This window comes from Syngnathoides biaculeatus, chromosome 14, assembly GCF_019802595.1.
Source record: "Syngnathoides biaculeatus isolate LvHL_M chromosome 14, ASM1980259v1, whole genome shotgun sequence".
Lineage (NCBI taxonomy): Eukaryota > Metazoa > Chordata > Actinopteri > Syngnathiformes > Syngnathidae > Syngnathoides > Syngnathoides biaculeatus.
The window spans coordinates 28268700-28286965 of record NC_084653.1 but is presented as its reverse complement, the minus strand read 5'-3'; the positions used below and the strand labels follow the sequence as shown (position 1 = coordinate 28286965).

Genomic DNA, 18266 nt, shown 5'->3' with positions numbered 1-18266 from the left:
AGGTGGAAGTGCAAAACCACGTCGACGGCATCATCCGCAGACCCGTTAGCCGCACCGAGTCCAGCTCCGGACCCGAGACGCTCCGGAGGTGTTCAAAGGACTCGATGACCGCAGATGGCAAGGCAACAGGTCTGCGGTCATCAAGACCCGAGACTGCCGCCGAAGCAGGATGCTACTTCTTCGCACGGTTCTCGAGACCTGTCGAAGATCTTCGTGAAGACAGGAGCACGTCGGTCTCTGACGCAAGGTCTGGGCCCGCCCGGCGCTTTTGCTGTTTGAAGGACTTTCGCGGATGTTAAACGCTGAAGTGGAGCGTGGCCGTCATCAAAAACTGCTCCAGTGGGTCCTCAAACAACATGATCGGGAACGATCCAGACGACAAAACACGAACCAATGACGGCATTGGCTGGGACACTTCGCCATCCGGTGGACGCAACTCGCAATTGCAACAGTCCAACTTTGCGTGACGTCAGGAACGTGCTCACGTGACCAACGAGGGTCACGTGGTGCGCAAACGCGTTTGAATCCAAATGTCGGAGTTTGTCCGAATGAAACCACTTCAAAGTGGTTCTGATCCAGATCTGTGAGGGTGCGGTGAACTAATTGAATGTTCAATAAAGGCTTGAAGATGAAAAGATTTTTTGAAATTGATGTTTCAACTCAATGAAGCCAACTGACAACTTTTTGACTTGAATAATGTGGCACGTGCTTTTAATCGTAGAGACAGGACAAAAATGTAGAAGAAAAAAAACTAAACTGATGACTTTAAGAAAATTAAATAACGCGCATCCAAATGTTTTTTTTTTTGGATACACGATTCGGACCCGTCGTCTCGCTCATAACGTTCCGAGGAAATCAAAAGCCGCCGGGCCTGAAGATGAAAATCTGTCCAAAGTCAAAAGGTTTGGCGCTCACGAGCCGGCGGTCTGGCGCTCGCCCGCCGTTGGCTTCTTCCTCTTTTCTCGGGCGCCGTCGCGGTCGTCCTCCGTCTTCCTTTTATGCCGTCGGCCGACGTGACTCTCGGGAATTCCGAGAACGCGCAGGCAGACCACGGCGGACGCCTGCTCGGCAAACTTCTTGGACTTCTCCCTGGGGGGGGGGGCACAAGGCCGAAAACAGCACAGGCCTCGTTGGGTCATCAACGCGTCGCGTCACGATGCTCATTTTCGCATTTCGCATTTGAGCAAAAAGGGCAGAGAAGCTGAACTACTGCCGGTTGGAGTTCTGTAACGACGGCGCGTCTTTCCTTTTGGCCGTCGCAATTGATTTGCAGCGTTTTGGGAGGGTGCCCGTATGTGCGATTTCCCCCTTCTCCAAACGCGTCGTCATCGCAATCGCAGGCCGTCATTTCTGAGATATGAACGAATATGCAGCAAGTGGTCACTGCTGCACGTCTCTACCGTTCCGTTCAATGAGCAGCGCTTTGGGGGTTTCTCTGAAGGGGACCGAACGCACGCCGGCGGGAAGCCATTCATGTCTTTGCCACCTCCAATTGGAAATGGTCAAAGTTTTTTTTGCCGGCCTGACGCCATCTTGCTCATCGTGGACACCGCTCGGCAGTTTTTATTCATTTCGCGTGGGGAGCAAATCTTCACACTGGTTGAATACAGCAAAATACTGGCGAATATTCAAAAACAAACTTGGGGCTTTTTTCCACTGGGGCTGCGACAGATTCCGGCAGGAAAGTCCAGAAGAATCGAAACGTCAAAAGTTTGCGTGTCCGCGCCGTCGTCCAACGACAACCAATGAGAGCGAGCGTGTGCGTGTGCGTCACTGACCAGAGCGAGGATCTGTACTTGCGCTTTTCCACCGTGACGGTTGACTGGAAGGCTCGATCCTGCGCACGTTGCACCTGCAGGGGGCGCCGCACGCAAGTGAGGACAGAGCGATTCTCAGGCCTTGAAAGGTCCCCTTCCATCAACTCTGGGACCGACTTGAAGTTTGACGTTTCCACGCGTCGACACCCCCCCCCTCCCCCAAAAGGCCACTCTGGGCATTTTCAACCCAAATGATCGCGCAAAGCCGACAAAAAGCCACGAAAAGGAAAGAAAGGTTGATGGCGCGGGACCTTGCCGGGTGGACGTCATTTGTTTACCGTTTGGTACGTGGGCTGCTCCAACTTCTGCCGCCGGCTCCACTCCAGCAGAAACATCTTTGGCGTGAGCTGAGGAGGATATTCGCGCCTGCCTCGCGCAAACACGGCAAATGGGGTCAACGGCACGCTTTCGCTTTTGGGGCCGGAAGACTCGCGACGTTACCGTTCGAACTTAAGGGCCATGGTGGTGACGTCTCCGTCCAGGGCGATGACGCGGTCCGGCGGTCGCTCGGGACCCCGCAGGGCGTCGCGGCGAGCGTCCAGCGCCGCTTGCGTCTCCTCGAACGCGTCGAGCTGATCCATCGCCTCGCTGGGAAACAAAATCACACCGACAAGGTCGGCCCGATGTACCGACCCAACAATGTCGTCATTCAATCGATGCAGCAAATCAGGATTATTTGTTCAGAATTGACAAAATCATCATTGCACACAATCATCAACACTCTAGAATCGCAATCGTCGATCAGTTCTCGCTTCGATGTCGCTTGTTTTCACGTTTTTATTGCCCGAATCAAAGCATTTGACGTCAAAATGTGTCGTCGCTGCAGGGATTCGGTTTCTCGGCGCAATCACGTATGGTTTCATTTGCCATTCGCCGGCCGTGGATTCTTTTCTTATTTCTCTTTCCAGTCGGCCGGTTCTCGACGTTGAAGTCGCCACTCTGCCGAAAAAAGCGTCCCCGGTTTGGTTTGTGCCCACGTGAAAGTTAATTTTCCCAGTCAACGGGGTGCGTTTCCGCGGGATTCCACGCACGGTGGGCGTGTTGTTGCGTGTGCGACCTGAGTTCTCGGTTGTCCTGCGCCGCCTGCACGCGTTTGCCCAGCGCCGACTCCACTTTGTCGCGCAGCATCTGACACAAGCAGTACTTGCTGTTGAAGGCGTGGTTGTCGTAGCGAAGCGCCTGCGCACACAGCCCAATCCGGGTCAGGGTCAAATATGACCATCGGGAATATTGGGTTGGGGGTTTTTTCGGGTTGTTGAAGAAGAAACATCTCCGAAAAACACAATCTTGATTCGTCGCATTTTAATCATATCACGATTTCATTGCAATAGATTTGCCTTTTCAATGGTTGACGTGCGTCCGTGCAACAGATTTTATTTTGTAATAAAGCCAGCAGCAGATGGTCCATTTTTTGCAGGTGACCTCCGACGTGTGCATCGGCGTCATCGTTGCACCAGGAACTCGTGCACCGACAGAGGTTCTGCGTCCTTTGAAAAACCGTCTGTCCGTTTTCTGAGCCGCTTATCCTCACGAGGGTCGCGGGAGTGCCGGAGCCTATCCCGGCTGTCATAGGGTTAGGAGGCGGGCTACGCCCTGGACCGGTCGCCGGCCAATCGCGCGCCACATGGAGACGGACAACAGTCGCACTCACAATCACACCTTGGGGCGATTTAGAAATGTCATTAAATTGTGCCAATGTTGATTGTCTGTAATTGATTGCGATGAAGGCATCGCATTTCGAGTCACATAATGGATGTTTGTTTCCCTTCGACGTCAAACGGTTGGGGCCTCCCGAGCGCGTCGACTCACGTATTTGAGGTACTGGATCATGACGTCGTGGAGAGGAAGCGGGCCGGCGCTGCGAAAGACGGACGGGTTCCACATGGCGGCTCGCGCCAACATGACGGACGAGGCGCCCGCGGCCTCCTTGAAGGCCCGGATGTCGCCGTGGGTCTTGACCAGGTCCAGGGAGCCCCCACTAAACCGGACCACATCACGGGACAACGTCAGACGTGCGCGTGTACAGACGCTCGCTGCTTAGCGACATTCCGCACGTTCTTTTCGTCAAAAAAAATCAATCAATCAATCAATCAAAACAAATCACCTTTCATTCATTCTTTTTACCCGGGACATTTACAAGTAATTTCAGTGACCCGGTGTGTCTTTGTCACGTCTGACGGCTTTTATTTGTGTCTTTGGGATGGTTACGCAACGGACAACGGACAACGGGGGCCCTTCGACGGCGGGAACCCGGACCCCGATTTGTGTCGTATGACGCGAACGTGAACATGTCAGGAAAGGCCCCCGAGAGAAGCTGAGATTTCTTTGGGATTGTGTTACCGTCCATTGAATATAAGTTTGAACGCCACCGCAGTCCCATTCACAAGAGGGTGTGTGCACTTGCGCAACCAGATTATCTAGCTTTATTTTCATTTTCCATATTCTTTTTTCCAATTGATTCATAGAGGACCATTTTATTGAAATGATTTGGTCGCCGGGTCCGTCCGTCCGTAACATCTGTCGGGAAATTGGTCATTCTTCTCAGAGGTTGTAAATGTCATATTTTTATTGTCAGAAAGTGGAAAAGATTTTGTTGTTTGGACCATTCGGAGCTCGACCTTCGATTGGTCGGCGATCAATCGATGAACTGCTGCACGACTAAGGGCCGAAATAACGAGTCATCATTTGGGGCGGTGAGGACGAAGCGTACTGATGTACGTGCAACGGCGTCCTTACTTGGCGATGACCGGGACGGCCACGGCCCGGGCGACGGCGCCGATGTAGTCGCAGTGGACCGGGTGCCGGGGACGCTCGTCCTTGAACCTGCGCGGTCGTCAGCCGTCAGCGGGCGGCGGCGGCGCGGCGACCGAGGTCGCGGCTCACCTGCCGTGGACGGCGATGGCGGCCACGCCCGTCTTCTCGATCCTCCGCGCCAGCGTCAGCGTGTCCTCCAGCTGCCGTGGCGCCGGTCAAAGGTCCAAAAGAAAACACACTTCAAGGGCATTTTGGACACAAAAGTCAAACTCGGTTGCCCGCCGACACTCGAGTGAACCGCACGCTGTCGTACGCCAGCACACAACGGGCAACTTCTTCGGTCTGTGTCTTTTGCAAGTCCGCGCTGAGGCTTCCGTTGTCTTGACAATCATTTCAGATTGACATAAATACGCGCGGCGACATGCGTTGGACGCTCGAAATTGCCCGTAGGCGTGATTGCGAATGCGACCGTCGTCTGTCCCCGTGTGCCCTGCGATTGGCTGGCGACCGGTTCAGGGTGTACCCCGCCTCCTGCCCGACGACAGCTGGGATAGGCTCTGGCACACCCGCGACCCTCGTGAGGATAAGCGGCTAAGAAACTGGATGGATGGATGGATGGATGGATCCGTCTCTTAATCTTTTTTTTTTTTTTTTTTTTTAATTCCGTCGCTTATTCAAAATCAAAGCACTTTATGGCAAAGTGAGTCCAACAAAGCGATTTGTGTGTTTTGGTCCATAACGACCGTCGGAGAATCGCGAAAAATATGCTTTCCAAAGTGATTGTAAAGTCAAAGCTAACGAGGATGTGGACAATTTGAATTGAAATCAGCTCTCTTAAGGATTCAATTTTTTTGGATTGAGATATATTTGAGAATTTGAATCCCCCGCCGCCATTCCAATTATGGGGGTTTTCTCAGCCGAGGGTCAAGGGTCACGACGACGTACGGCCTCGGGATTGCCTTCAAGCGAGATGCGGGCGGTCTGCTGGATTTTTTGGGGGGTCTCGGTGGCGCTTGACAGCTTTTGCGTGTGAAGGCTTCTTCTTCGGGGGAGGAGAAGACGCAAAGAAGTGTGACAAAAAACCCGCCGGAAGATGTCAAGAGCACACGTGAATGAGTTGTGGTTTACCGAGGGCAGGATCCTGATCTTACAGGTGACGGGCACAGAAACGCCGCTCACCAGCTTCGTGAGGATCTGCCAGGAACGAGACGGACGTCAAAAGGTGTCGGCGAGGGCAAAGCGGCTCCTCGGCGGCCGACACTCACCGCCTCGATCTTGTCGGGATGGGACAGGAGAGCCGCGCCCATGCCGCCCTGCAGAGGGGGCGCAACGGGCACACGTTACACGTCGACGGACGGCCTTCCCGGACAATCGTGGAGCTTTCAAATCGCGCGACTGGAATCCGACCATTTACGGCCACCGACCGACGTTTTGAACGGCCACGGGCGGAAAGCGCCAAAGTCGGCGTTTGAGGAGAAGACAAAGATCGTGCGAAATGGCGCCCCGTCGTCGTCGTCGATCGAGACAAACATCGCCACAACCAGCGTTGCTAGCAATCTCCCGACGATGGAACGTTGGGGTTTTTTTTTCCACTTGACAGTTGGCCAAAGGATGCAGAACCTTTCAGCACGCGGAGCGGTTAGAGTGCCCGGTTGAGCAAAGGTCCAGTGCGATGACCGCCAGGACGCGGTTGAAGTCGTGCGATAGTTTAAGACCACGTCGACTGCGCAAATGTTGCAGATACTGCTCGGCCGATTGCGCGAGTGCTGCAGATGCCGCTCGGGTACGATACTGCCCGACGACAAACGGTTCATAATATTCCTTCCAGCTAATAAATGACCAAGTTCGGAGTCGGCGCGATATTCTTCTACTGACCTTGGTGGAATATTCTTTGGGGCAGCCCATGTTGACGTCGATGGCCGCCACGTCCTTTTCCCTGAAACGCCACCGCAAGGATTTCAGCCGGGGGAAACCGCCGGCAAACATTTGGGGGCACGTTCAGAAGCATGTCGACCCCAATCAGACCGCAAGACTTTGGCCCCGGAGGTGGCCGACCTCCTCGCCGATTCTTCAGGTCGGGTCCAGAACCACAAAACCTCCGCTTTGGAGAGCCACGCTGTCCAGCGCGTGCGTCGGCTAAGCTACGTGCAGCTAACCGTATGATTGAGATTCAGTTCATATTTGGCGCTAAATATTATACAATCACAGCCAAAAGTGAAGTCAAAACTAACTATCCAATCCAATCTACCGGATCAATTTGGGCTGCAACGAATACGTGAATGTTTGGAGGATTTCAAGTTTGTAAAAATCTTTTTTTTATGTGCGTGTGTTCTGCCTCAGCGACGCGCTTCTTTAATCGCAGTTGGATCCTTGTCGGTATATTCGGTAGCTGACGCTTCGCGGCAGGAAAAAGGCCGACGGCGCGGACGGACGCCCTCACGTTTTGATTGGAGGGGCGTGAAATACACGGCGGCATTAAGCCCGACAAAAGAAGACGGCAACGACGTCAGCCAAGACAAACGTGGACGAACGTGGACGCATAACGCCGGCCCTGCAGACAACGAAGCTTTCTACCGGTCAGCTTTGCCCAACTGCATTTTTTTTTTTTCATTTCTGAGGCATCAAAAGCGAACGAGAAAGTCAAGAAAGGAGCGCCGTCGGGTCACTGAGAGAACGCCAACCGATCTCGCAGCGCGGCCGACGGCGGCCCTTCGGCAACACCGACGATGAGGACTCACACCAGTCGGGCCACGGCGAGGGCTCGCTCCGGGTCGGCCGTCCCCTGCAACACCACCGACACGCGTGACGTCAAGAGCGGCGCCGCGCGCGCCCGCCCGCCCACCTCCCGTCTCACCATCTGGAAGACGACTCGCTGCTTCTCCTTCTCGCACGTCCTGAACATCACGCGATCATCCGGCGCCACAAAATCCACCGTCTGCAGAACCTCTGCCACGCGCGCACACACACGTCACGCAACACGTCACACGCTTCCTGGCGCCGGCGCAGTAACCTCACCGTTCTCCACCCGGCGGCACTGCGCCATCTTGATGTCAATCAGCTCCTGGGGAGGCGAGACAAGCAGTGAGACGGCCGACCCTGACCTCTGAACTCCGCCTCCATCCTCACCTCGCAGTAGACCACGTCGGCGCCGTAGTCCAGCGCCAGCAACCTCATGGGCAGCGTGCCCACCCGCACCATGGGGGCCAAGGCGGTGATGTTTGCGAAGCTCAGCCTGCCGGCCATGACCCCGGCCGGCTAAGTCCTCGAAGGCAGCGCCGGAACCAAAGTCTGCTTGACACGCCGGCGACTGAACGATCAAAAAATTTGTTCTTTCAACGGTTGAATTTACGCCAGTAACAGTGACGAAATGCTGAACGTAGTCAGCGGTATGAAGCTATCTTCTTCTTCTTTTTCCTTGAGATGAAATGGGATAAAATGATCCAAAACAACCTGGGTGGGGGGGGCAGCCGCCCAGCCAACTCCACTTGAGTCCCTGAACGCAGCACTGGGCAAATGATGGGAAATTGACTAAAGGTAAAGTTCAATTAGCACCCGCCCCAAGAACACAATCAACAGCAATTTGCCACTGTCTTTTTTTCATCAAGTGTACAAGTACAATGAGTGCACATGAGAATGAAGACTTCAGCCTTGAACGGGGACAATTTTTAGCATCCGCATTTTAGTGAGATGAAAATTAACCAAAGTACAGGCCCGAACAACTGCATGATGGCATAACTTGGTAAATAGATGGAATCCACTGCGCTGTCCGTGTGCTCGCAAGCCGGCATTCGAACGAAAGTTACTTTCGAACTTTTCCGAGGGGGGCTCGGCTTCAATGCTAGCGGTTTAGCGGCACTTCCGGCGCAGTGGCGAGACGACGCGCAACTAATTGCACAAAATAAAGTCCATCAAATGTGACATTTGCTTCGCAAAAAACTCACCCGCGTGGAAAATGTCAAATTAGCCAAAGGGGTCGCGGACTCGTGCGGCAGTTGACGCGTGCTGCTGCACTTCCGGATTCCTCGGTGACGTCATCAGGCCTCGCCCACGACGCACCGAAAATGTGAAAGTACGTCATTCGCGTCTTCCACTACCGCCACAGACTACATCCAGTTTTAAGTCCATAATATTCCAAAAGTACGGAATAATACCTTAAAATGACGATTCGTGTTCAGAAGCATAAACTTAGTAAGGGTTTCTCGACAGAGCTCGTGCAACTACGTCATAAAATCACGTCATTGTTGTTTACGTCGCCATATTGCCGGTCAAACAAAGCATTGTTGCCAGTTAATTCTGTTGAGACATAACGAAAATACGTCTTATAGCACGACATCCACAGTTTTGTCCAATACTGTTAAACATTTAAAAGGTGATAATAAGGGAAGACACGTGGAAAAAGTAGAGACACTTGGCAAAGAGGATCCATATTTAATGCCAAAGTCAATATTTTTGCCGAAAAGAAATTTGACTGTTAAATGGCTTCCACTTGTCGTGGCCAACTGGTTTGAACGCGTATAAAAGTCTAGACGCATACACATACTTCATAGCTGGATCTGTTCTCAATCAGGAATAAATTCCACATAGTGATGGACCCACTCAGATTTTTTTTCAATACAAATACCAATATTTCAAGAAATGGCCCTTGGTTTTACACAAAGTCGCATCCATTAACAATGAACAACAAGAACAACAACAAAAGTCTGTGGGGAAGAAAAGGCGTCCAGTCGGCTGAAGTCCGTAAACGTCGCCCAGTGACGCCCGCGCACGCCCCAGGAGAAGCTGCCCGCAGGAAATCTCAACACGGACGCGCTTTTGACTTTTAGGAGTTAAGCGGCGAACTGGCCGGCGGCTCCGTCCGCTCGGGAGGCTCGGGCACCTCGACGGGTTCCAACTGCGGAAAGACCACCAAACACAACCTCTGGCCCACCGAGGTCGCCGTCTCTGCACGACAACAACAGCGAGGTTGCCAAGCGACCATCGTCATTTCATTTCGTAGCTTTGGACTTGACATCAGTGTGTCGAGTACAGACCCCGATTTAGTGAATTTCCCGTAAATCTGTCAAAAAGTTAGCGATGTTTTCATTTTTAAGAAAAAGTTCTGTTGTTTGGCTCCTGTGGATGTGCTCCACCCTGCTCGAAGAAATATCTCCGTTTGACTCACCAAAGAAGCGCGTGACACACTTTGGTTTTGCTTTCCAGTGGATGCCCAGAAAGTAGACGGGAACACCGGTGAGCATGATGAGCAGGCCCACGCCACACACCAGGGGCTCAGAGTAAAGACTGAAAGCCAGCAGCAGCGCCCAGAACATCAGGTAGCAGACGGGGACCAGCAAGTGGACCTGCAGGAATTTCATTCGGGGTATCAATACGACAGAAGGTGTTGATGGTTGATTGTCACGTTTCTGTAGACTCACACCTACGGGATTTGAGGATTTAGTCACTCGGTGTAGGGCCACTCTCCAATCGTGATACGCAGACCGGATTCTGTTAACTTCTCCGACTGTCCTGCCCTTTGCTCTCAAGTTCTTTACAACGGTTCTGGCACCGCATCGGCACTCCCGTAACCACGACTGGCACTGTCTCGGCTCCCCACCTGTTCTGTCCCGCCCAGTCCTGTCCCATGCTGTCCCGCACTGTCCCATTTGTAACTTCGGATTCTGTTAACTTCTCCGACTGTCCTGCCCTTTGCTCTCAAATTCTTTACAACGGTTCTGGCACGGCATCGGCACTCCCGTAACCACGACTGGCACTGTCTCGGCTCCCCACCTGTTCTGTCCCGCCCAGTCCCGTCCCATTTGTAACTTCTCCGTCCCCTTCCTCACAGGGTGTAGTGCTACTTTCCCGAACCACATATACGGTAGAAATACAAATCCGACTTCCATGTAACCTGCAGTAAAAACTGTACCGGCAAGGGAATATCGGTAAAGAGATCCAGCGTTCTGAGAGGCTGGCTTCAAATACCATGCAAACAAGGCACCTTGATGGGGCGGTAGAGGTTGGGCTTCTTCCAGCGGTAGAAGAGAAGGCCGGCGACGGTGACACCGTACGACAGGTAGCTGATGAACGACACGCAGTTGATCAGGTTGTGCGTCTCCCCGATGCACAGGATCACCATGGCGGCTGTGCACTGCAAACACACTCCTTCGTGAGAGAGGACAGGAAGTGACACACTGGTGTGGGAAAGGCCATCTTGAACGTACGCAGACCAGGAGAGCCGGGATGGGAGTACACTTGCTAACGTGGATCATGGCCAGCAGGCCGGGCAGGTGGCCCTCTCTCGCGCCCGAGAAACACAGCCTGTCGGTGCGAAGGCGGTGAGCGGACGAGGCGCTGCCGGGAAACGCCAACGGGAGGAGGGACTCACCTTGACGAAGTGAACAGGTAGCCATTGATGCCACCGAAAGTGGACAGCGCTACGGAGATGGGCATGATGGCGGAGAACGTGCCAAGCAGCTTCTCACCAAACGTCTGAACAAGAAGGAGAACGGTCAGCGAGGCCACCTCGAACTCTCGGAGCAAAGCGACAAGTCAGACCTGCACAACTGCCGATCGAGCCGCGCACATATACAAACTCGCCGCAACCGATAAATTGCTGCATTGTTTTCATCGCTCGGTGTGCGGCGGATTAGCATTGACCGCGTTAGCGTTACAAAAACTCACAACAGCGACGGCGTTGGAAGAGAGCAGCTCGTCGGAAGACATGGACGAGAAGTAGGCCACGTTGGTCAGGGTGTAGACCAGTGTCACCAGCGGGATGGAGATGTAGATGGCGCGAGGGAGGTTCCTGAACGCACCGCCGGCAGGAACACAGAGGAAATATGAAAGTAGCAATGTCTGCGTCTCCTGTCACTCATCCACCTCTTTGACAAGTGACCAAAGTTGAAGAAAGTCAACCGGAATCTTATTGGTTGCTGAAGATGTTTCACCTTTCGTTCAAAAGGCTTCTTCAGTTCTGAGTCCTAGCTGTGGAGTTCCCCTTTTTGTATCGCTGGGGGTGGTGTCCTGTGCGTATCAGAGTTGTTGCTCTTCGTCGGTGTTGTTGCCAAGTGTGGCTGGTGACCAACCATTCTGCGTAGCCACCAGTTCTTCACGAGACTGCTGGCAAATGGCACGTTAGCGGCCATTCTCCGGCGGGGGAGATGTTTTTACACGACAAAAACTAGGACTGTCCAAGCCAAAGTACAAAGGGAGCAGACCCGTGTACGGAGAGGGCTCCCACTGACAGTAGGGAGGCTAACCGGGACCGGGACCCGAAGGAGAAGGCTCACTACACCTGACAATGAGAATAGAAGCAGGGGCTGGAGTGTTGACTTTCTCCAATCATGACGTACGAGTCGATTTCAAACACAGCAACAGCCTCCGGAAAAAAACTGCTTCAGAATTCCTACAAGCAAAGTCAGCCACGTTGTCAATGCAGTGCAGTCGTGAGAAGTGCGAGGACTTGGACGTTGATGATCCCGAGCAACCCCGACACAATGTGAACGAGGGCGGCCTCTTCAAGTCCAAAATCTCGACAGACAATCTCTCTCAACGATGCGAATGCCACAAAGATGCTCGTTATGCGGAAGAGTCTTTTTACAGCCACACCTGGGAACAGCGGGAAACACCCCCAGGGGCATAACTATGGGAACTCCACACAGTCCCAGTTAGTGGCGAAGAAGCCTTTTGGATCCAAAGTGAAAACGTCTTCCAAAACCAAGAGTCCGGTCGCCTAGAAGCAGCAAGAGCAGTCACCTTCTGGGATCCACCACCTCCTCCGTCACGTAGTTGAGGAAGTTCCAGCCGCTGAAGGCGAAGGAGGCGTGCAGGAAGGCCAGCGCCATCCGCCCCACCGAGGGAGTCCGCTCCGTGGAGAAGACCACCTGAGGAGTCAGTGCCTCAAAGTTCCCTGACGGGTCGAGAAGAAGACGGCGAAAGATGTGAGCTGCCGGCGGTAGTAGTAGAGTAAGAACACGTGGGCAAAGGATGTTTACCGTTGAAGATCTGGACTACACCCACCGCAATGATGAGGCCCAGCGCCAGCAGCTTACCGACCGTGAACACGTCCTGGATCCTGGTGGCCATGCGCACACTGCAGCAGTTCACCCACGTCAGCAGCACTGCGTGCACGTGGAACCCAGTTCAAATGGGTTACAATTCCACTTGCCGCACAACGCGGAAACGCAGCGTTCCCGGTCTGCTGCTTCACTGGTCAGGAATCGCCGCCGGAGCTTTACTGAACAAACGCTTAAGAAAAGACATTCAACTGGAACTTATGGCCAGCCAAATAGAAACCCTCATTGGTGGTCTGGAACGTAAGCCCTAAGACAAGCGGTCTGCTGTACTCTCCGCCCCCCCCCCCCCCCCGCCACCCTTCTCCTCCATCCTTCCATCACTCCACGGCAAATCTGCTCCCTTCTAACGTTAGTACCTCTTGTCCACGCTCCCTCTCCTCCTCTTTTCCTCCTTCTTCTTTTTCTTTACTGGCTCTGAGCTTCATTTACTCCCGATCGGGACCCTGATGTACTCCGTCCATCAATCGTTCATCTCTGACAAGTTTCCTGCCCCCCCCCCCGTCATCCTCTGCTTGATCCCTCCATCTCGGTGTTGTTGTGGGGAGCGGGTCTCCACGGTCGGAGGAATGCGTCGCGCCGGGGGCTCATCCATCAGCGTCGTGCGCTCTCACGGTGGCCTCGGTCTCCGGCACAAAGAAAGGCTTGTCCACCTCGCCGGATGGATCGTTTCCGTTGCGAAGGAGCGACAAAACGTGACCCCACAGTCGCGGCCACCAGCGAGACCACTTCCCTGGGCCCGAGGGAGACCGCGCTCACCTTTCCCCGGACGCTGCCGAGAATGATGACCCAATGTGGATGGAGGCGCAGGGATTAGTGGTCCGCGGGTCGCAATTAGCAGGTGTGGGGGACTCCGGTCAGATGACACAATTCTACGGACTTTGGATTCTTTGGGATTGACTCCGCCTGACTTTGACCTGGCTTTGTGTGTTGAACACGTTTCATGCAAAAAACAAAGTACGTCCAAAGACAAACAAAAGACAGCTTACTTGAGAAAAAAAGGCGGAATTAAAAAGGTTGACACTTGTTGTCAACTTGAGACCCCCAGAGCCGTCCTGGGTTTCGAGTCCACTGACGTTTCTACCGTTCGTATGCAGAACTGGAAAGTTTCCCATTCTAAAGATGACTGGGAGCCAGTCGAGAGACCGGAGTGACCTTTTTGTTGTACTTTAACGTCATCAAGTTATTTGTGTTTGACAAAAAGTTCCATCGAAATGTGGTCGCCTGCCGACACCGCTCGATGCGACATTGTAGCATCTGCAAAGCTACAATAATCCACATTCAAGTTCTGAACAATTGGACTTTAGGTTGGCATATTCAGGCTGAACAGAAGTGGTCCAAGAACTGACCCACAAGGGACGCCATTTGTCATTTGATGAAATTCAAATTCAACTCCTTTACTCCAAGTTGGACCTGAACTATTCCTAGACTGTTCTATTGGGTCCTAACCACATTTCCAAGCGGTTCCACAATCTGTTATGATCCATCCAACAATCCGCGATCTGATCCGCTTATCCTCACAAGTGTCGTGAGAGTACAGGAGCCTGTCCCGACTATCTTGGGGCAGGAGGTAAGATACACCCTTAACTGGTCGCCAGCCAATCACAGGGCACATGGAAACAGCCGTTCCCACTCAAAAATCACACCTAAGGACAATTTTGAGTCTCCAATGAATGCATGTCGGCGAGTGGCTGGCGACCAGTTCAAGGTGTCTGACGGCAGCCGCGACAGGCTGGATAAGTGGCTGGGAAAATGGATGGATGGATGGATGGATGGATGGACGGATGGATGGATGGACGGACGGACGGATGGACGGACGGACGGACGAACGGACGGATGGATGGATGGACGGACGGACGGATGGACGGACGGATGGATGGACGGACGGAAGGATGGATGGATGGACGGACGGATGGATGGATGGACGGACAGACGGACGGACGGACGGACGGATGGATGGATGGACGGACGGATGGACGGACGGACGGATGGACGGATGGACGGATGGATGGATGGATGGACGGATGGACGGACGGATGGACGGACGGACGGACGGACAGATGGATGGACGGACGGACGGACGGACGGATGGATGGATGGATGGATGGATGGATGGATGGACGGACGGATGGACGGACAGACGGACGGACAGATGGATGGACGGACGGACGGACGGACGGATGGATGGATGGATGGATGGATGGACAGATGGATGGACGGATGGACGGATGGATGGATGGATGGATGGATGGACGGACGGATGGACGGACGGACAGACGGACGGACGGACGGACGGATGGATGGATGGACGGACGGATGGACAGACGGACAAACGGACGGACGGACGGACGGACGGATGGATGGATGGACGGACGGACAGACGGACAAACGGACGGACGGACGGATGGATGGATGGATGGACGGATGGACGGACGGATGGACGGACGGACGGACAGATGGATGGACGGACGGACGGACGGACGGATGGATGGATGGACGGACGGATGGACGGACAGACGGACGGACGGACAGATGGATGGATGGACGGACGGATGGACGGACGGACGGACAGATGGATGGACGGATGGACGGATGGATGGATGGATGGATGGACGGACGGATGGACGGACGGACGGACGGACGGACGGATGGATGGATGGACGGACGGATGGACAGACGGACAAACGGACGGACGGACGGACGGACGGACGGCACGGGGGCTTCCCCGGGGTGGCCGAGGGCACTCACGGAGGCAAGTGGCCGACAGCACCCGCGTGGCGGCGTACGGGGGGGCGCACTCGGGGAAGACGGGCTGCAGCACGTAGCCAGAGAAGGTCAGCGCGATGACCGCCAGGGTGGTCGGGTACATGATCAGCACGGCGCTCCACAGTAACAGGAACCTGCCGGCGACACGGTGGAGAAAGAACTTCTGGGCCGATTTGCCGTCACAATACCGTACTTGCGTCAATTGACTTCAGGAGAGACGAAATTTCAGGAAATACCGGAAAAATGTCTTCAATGTGTGGTGTCAAAATGTTTGTTCTTGTGTTCAAGTGTTGAAACGTACAGTAGCGACATCATAATCAAACCGTTTTGGTTGCCCTTGTTCAGGCGTGCCTGCCTCGGCCTCAAGGGGGCAGTATAAGACCCGCATGAGGTCTAGCTTAATAGGAATCCCACCGGAGTTCAACGTGGATGCTAATTAGTGCTAGCAACGGAGTAAAGTCAAGTCACGGCGCTGAGACCGCTGAGCCCAAAGTGTCGGTTGCAAACGTAACTGACCCCACCAGGCCTCCGAAGATCTCGCTGACGTAGGCGTAGTCGCCGCCAGACTTGGGGATGGCCACGCCCAGCTCGGCGTAGCACAGCGAACCCAGAGCGGCCACGCCCCCGCCCAGCGTCCACACCAGCAGGGCCACGCCCACCGAACCCGAGTGCTCCAGGACGCCTTTGGGCGAGATGAAGATGCCCGAGCCGATGATGTTCCCTGAGGAGAAGCGACCGGAAAGCGCTCGCAGGATTTAGTGCACATCCTGCTAGTTCTGATCTATGTCCACTAGTCTGATTTTTGTCCTTGCTCGGAAGACAATTCGGCACTGGTAAAAACGACTTTTTCTCACTCGTAACATTTCTTCCTCCGCTAATGTCACCCAGCCCTGATAGTAAGACTACAAAGACAAACTAGGTGACACGGATCATGCACGAGTAGCCTCCATAAAGTGGTCAAACAGCGAAGACGTGGCGAATTTTGTAACTCAACTGCGGACAGGTTTAGACATCTATTAGTTTTAGACTTGATATGAAAGAACGTTAGTGGTGTTACAATTGCTGCAGTGAAAGTGAAGTGAAACCTGTTGAGCACGGACAGAACACGGGAAGACTCGAGTCCGGATTTGAACCCAGGCCTTGTAGTTGGGAGGCGGATGTGCTCTCAATCAACCGGAAATGTCCTACTGATCTTGATCGTACGGGATTGAAAACCCGCCTATACTTTTGGGTCCGGTCCGGCAGGTGGGTTTGACCAAGTTTTTGTAATTTGGCAGCCGGTCTGCTCCGCTGTGCAAATTTAACCGCGTCCAATCAAAGCAGCCCCTCTCATTTCCTCGAAATGCGGCGCAACCAACAGTCTGGACAGACCGATTCTCTGTGGCCCGGTACCGTTTCAAACGGGGCAGATTTTCCTCTATAAGATCAGGGTTTCAAATCTGCCTTTTGAATGAACTGGGTTATGATATTTCCATTTGCTTGATGAAAGTGCAAAAACAACAAATTTGGAGACGAGCGCAAAAACTTTACACGTTTTGGACTCCTTGTGGTGTGATCCCCACATGAGACTCGCGCACTCCGCGGTCCTTATTTCAAAGTTACACGAGCGCGAGCGCGGCCCCGGCCTGGATGAAGTTCACGAGACAGGAAGTGAGGGAGTCCGAGTCCCTGGGTCGCAATTTCGACGCTGCGCAGTGTTAGAGCAACTCGAGTGGACTACGGATGATGACGACGACGACCAACACGCGGTTCACCGATGATGATGGTGCAGGCGCTCAGCAAGCCGATCTCCTTCTTTAGGGTCACGCGGTCCGGGACCCGGTTGTCGTCCTCACGCGGCGGCGACGGCCGGTCCATGTCGGCCTTCTCGCCTCCGCAGATCTGCTCCAGACTCTGGCTTCCACCGCAGCTTCCTCCAGACTCGCTGGCTCCCAGTGGCGCTCCCAGTGCTCCCAGTTCTCCAAATCTGTCGGCATTCAGGCCGCCTCAATGGGTCGCGCTTGCGCAACAACCTGCGGCCGCTCAGGCTTGCATGTTAAATAGGCGCCACTCGCCGTGAGGCGTTCAGGGACACCGCGGGAAGGGCCGATATCTACGTGTACGTTGACATTTTGGCAGGAAAGGAAAAGCCGCAGCGGTCACAGAAATCCCTTGACGCAAGTAATAATAATTTAAAAACCTAACCAATGAAAAGCAGACTTTTCTTTGGAATTGGCCTTCAAACAAACAAACAAACAAACTCATATGAAGCAAGACTGACAAAAATGATGGCACCTTTCATATTTCATTGCACAACCTTTGAAGTGTTTTTGTAACCTTTCAGCTTTGGACTCGTCAGCGGCCATTTTGTCCCACTCTCCAGTTGTCGCAGGTTTGAAGGTTCGTTAGGATGTTGAGTAAGATTTTGATCGGCCGCATTCGGATGAGACCAATGGCATGTTTTTCGCCAGTATTGGGACCTTTGAGTCTTGATCCCGTTGCAAGGGACGTGAGCTGCGACTGGGACCGAGGTCTCATTTCTCTCTCCAATACGTCTTGAGATTTGATTGTACCCCCGCCTAAGTTCAAGACTGTGCCGGATGTAGCGAAGCGGCCCCAGAACGTAACGGCGCCTACGCCGTCTTTCACAGCAGGATCAGTGTTCTTTTCTTGGTGCGTTTCATTTTTGCACGTGTGAACATCGAACCGATGCGTCTTGCAGGTGAAAACCTTGTGTCTCATCTGACCATGGGACCCCCGCGCCATTGTCACAACCCGGACTTTTTTTCGCCGTCCGACGGTGCAACATGAAACATAGATGCTACTAACAAAAGTCATTTAGATAAAAGTTAAAATATAAATAGAATAACTAGAAGCAAAATAAACGATGTGGACTACG

At 53.6% G+C, this 18266-nt stretch overlaps 2 protein-coding genes across 5 annotated transcripts; both read right to left on the bottom strand.

The window, feature by feature from the left end:
• Positions 1 to 687: 687 nt before the first annotated feature.
• On the bottom strand, positions 688 to 8662 carry dus2 (dihydrouridine synthase 2). 4 transcript variants are annotated; one of them, XM_061840635.1, is made up of 16 exons: positions 8513 to 8662; positions 7698 to 7878; positions 7587 to 7632; positions 7426 to 7517; positions 7310 to 7353; positions 6447 to 6507; positions 5837 to 5884; positions 5700 to 5765; positions 4701 to 4771; positions 4554 to 4640; positions 3627 to 3795; positions 2875 to 2996; positions 2259 to 2405; positions 2096 to 2183; positions 1779 to 1852; positions 688 to 1089 (listed from the first exon to the last, which is right to left on the bottom strand). In XM_061840635.1, exons 2-16 carry the CDS (start codon positions 7812 to 7814, stop codon positions 912 to 914), a joined length of 1410 nt encoding a protein of 469 aa, XP_061696619.1. In that variant the 5' UTR covers positions 7815 to 7878; positions 8513 to 8662; the 3' UTR covers positions 688 to 911. The 4 variants fall into 4 exon arrangements, with proteins under 4 accessions (XP_061696619.1, XP_061696620.1, XP_061696622.1 ...); XM_061840636.1 differs by having other exon boundaries at positions 5751 to 5765; XM_061840638.1 differs by lacking the exons at positions 2875 to 2996; positions 7310 to 7353 and having other exon boundaries at positions 5751 to 5765.
• A 465-nt stretch (positions 8663 to 9127) lies between these two features.
• slc7a10b (solute carrier family 7 member 10b) lies at positions 9128 to 18106 on the bottom strand. The gene is made up of 11 exons (XM_061840633.1): positions 17143 to 18106; positions 15905 to 16109; positions 15371 to 15522; positions 12545 to 12670; positions 12306 to 12459; positions 11232 to 11355; positions 10936 to 11039; positions 10772 to 10868; positions 10549 to 10698; positions 9733 to 9910; positions 9128 to 9512 (listed from the first exon to the last, which is right to left on the bottom strand). Exons 1-11 carry the CDS (start codon positions 17243 to 17245, stop codon positions 9391 to 9393), a joined length of 1515 nt encoding a protein of 504 aa, XP_061696617.1. The 5' UTR covers positions 17246 to 18106; the 3' UTR covers positions 9128 to 9390.
• Positions 18107 to 18266: the final 160 nt, after the last annotated feature.

What these genes read in the sequence shown, in the direction of transcription:
- dus2 (XM_061840635.1), bottom strand. Translation starts at nt 7,814, where the DNA reads ATGGCCGGCAGGCTGAGCTTCGCAAACATCACCGCCTTGGCCCCCATG. An exon ending in ATGGCCCTTAAGTTCGAACG is followed by an intron (nt 2,184 to 2,258) that starts GTAACGTCGCGA and finishes TGCGCGAGGCAG; the next exon opens with GCGCGAATATCCTCCTCAGC. An exon ending in AGCAGCCCACGTACCAAACG is followed by an intron (nt 1,853 to 2,095) that starts GTAAACAAATGA and finishes CGCCCCCTGCAG; the next exon opens with GTGCAACGTGCGCAGGATCG.
- slc7a10b (XM_061840633.1), bottom strand. Translation starts at nt 17,245, where the DNA reads ATGGACCGGCCGTCGCCGCCGCGTGAGGACGACAACCGGGTCCCGGAC. An exon ending in CGCCTGCACCATCATCATCG is followed by an intron (nt 16,110 to 17,142) that starts GTGAACCGCGTG and finishes GCTTCTCCTCAG; the next exon opens with GGAACATCATCGGCTCGGGC. An exon ending in CTTCCAACGCCGTCGCTGTT is followed by an intron (nt 11,040 to 11,231) that starts GTGAGTTTTTGT and finishes CTTCTTGTTCAG; the next exon opens with ACGTTTGGTGAGAAGCTGCT.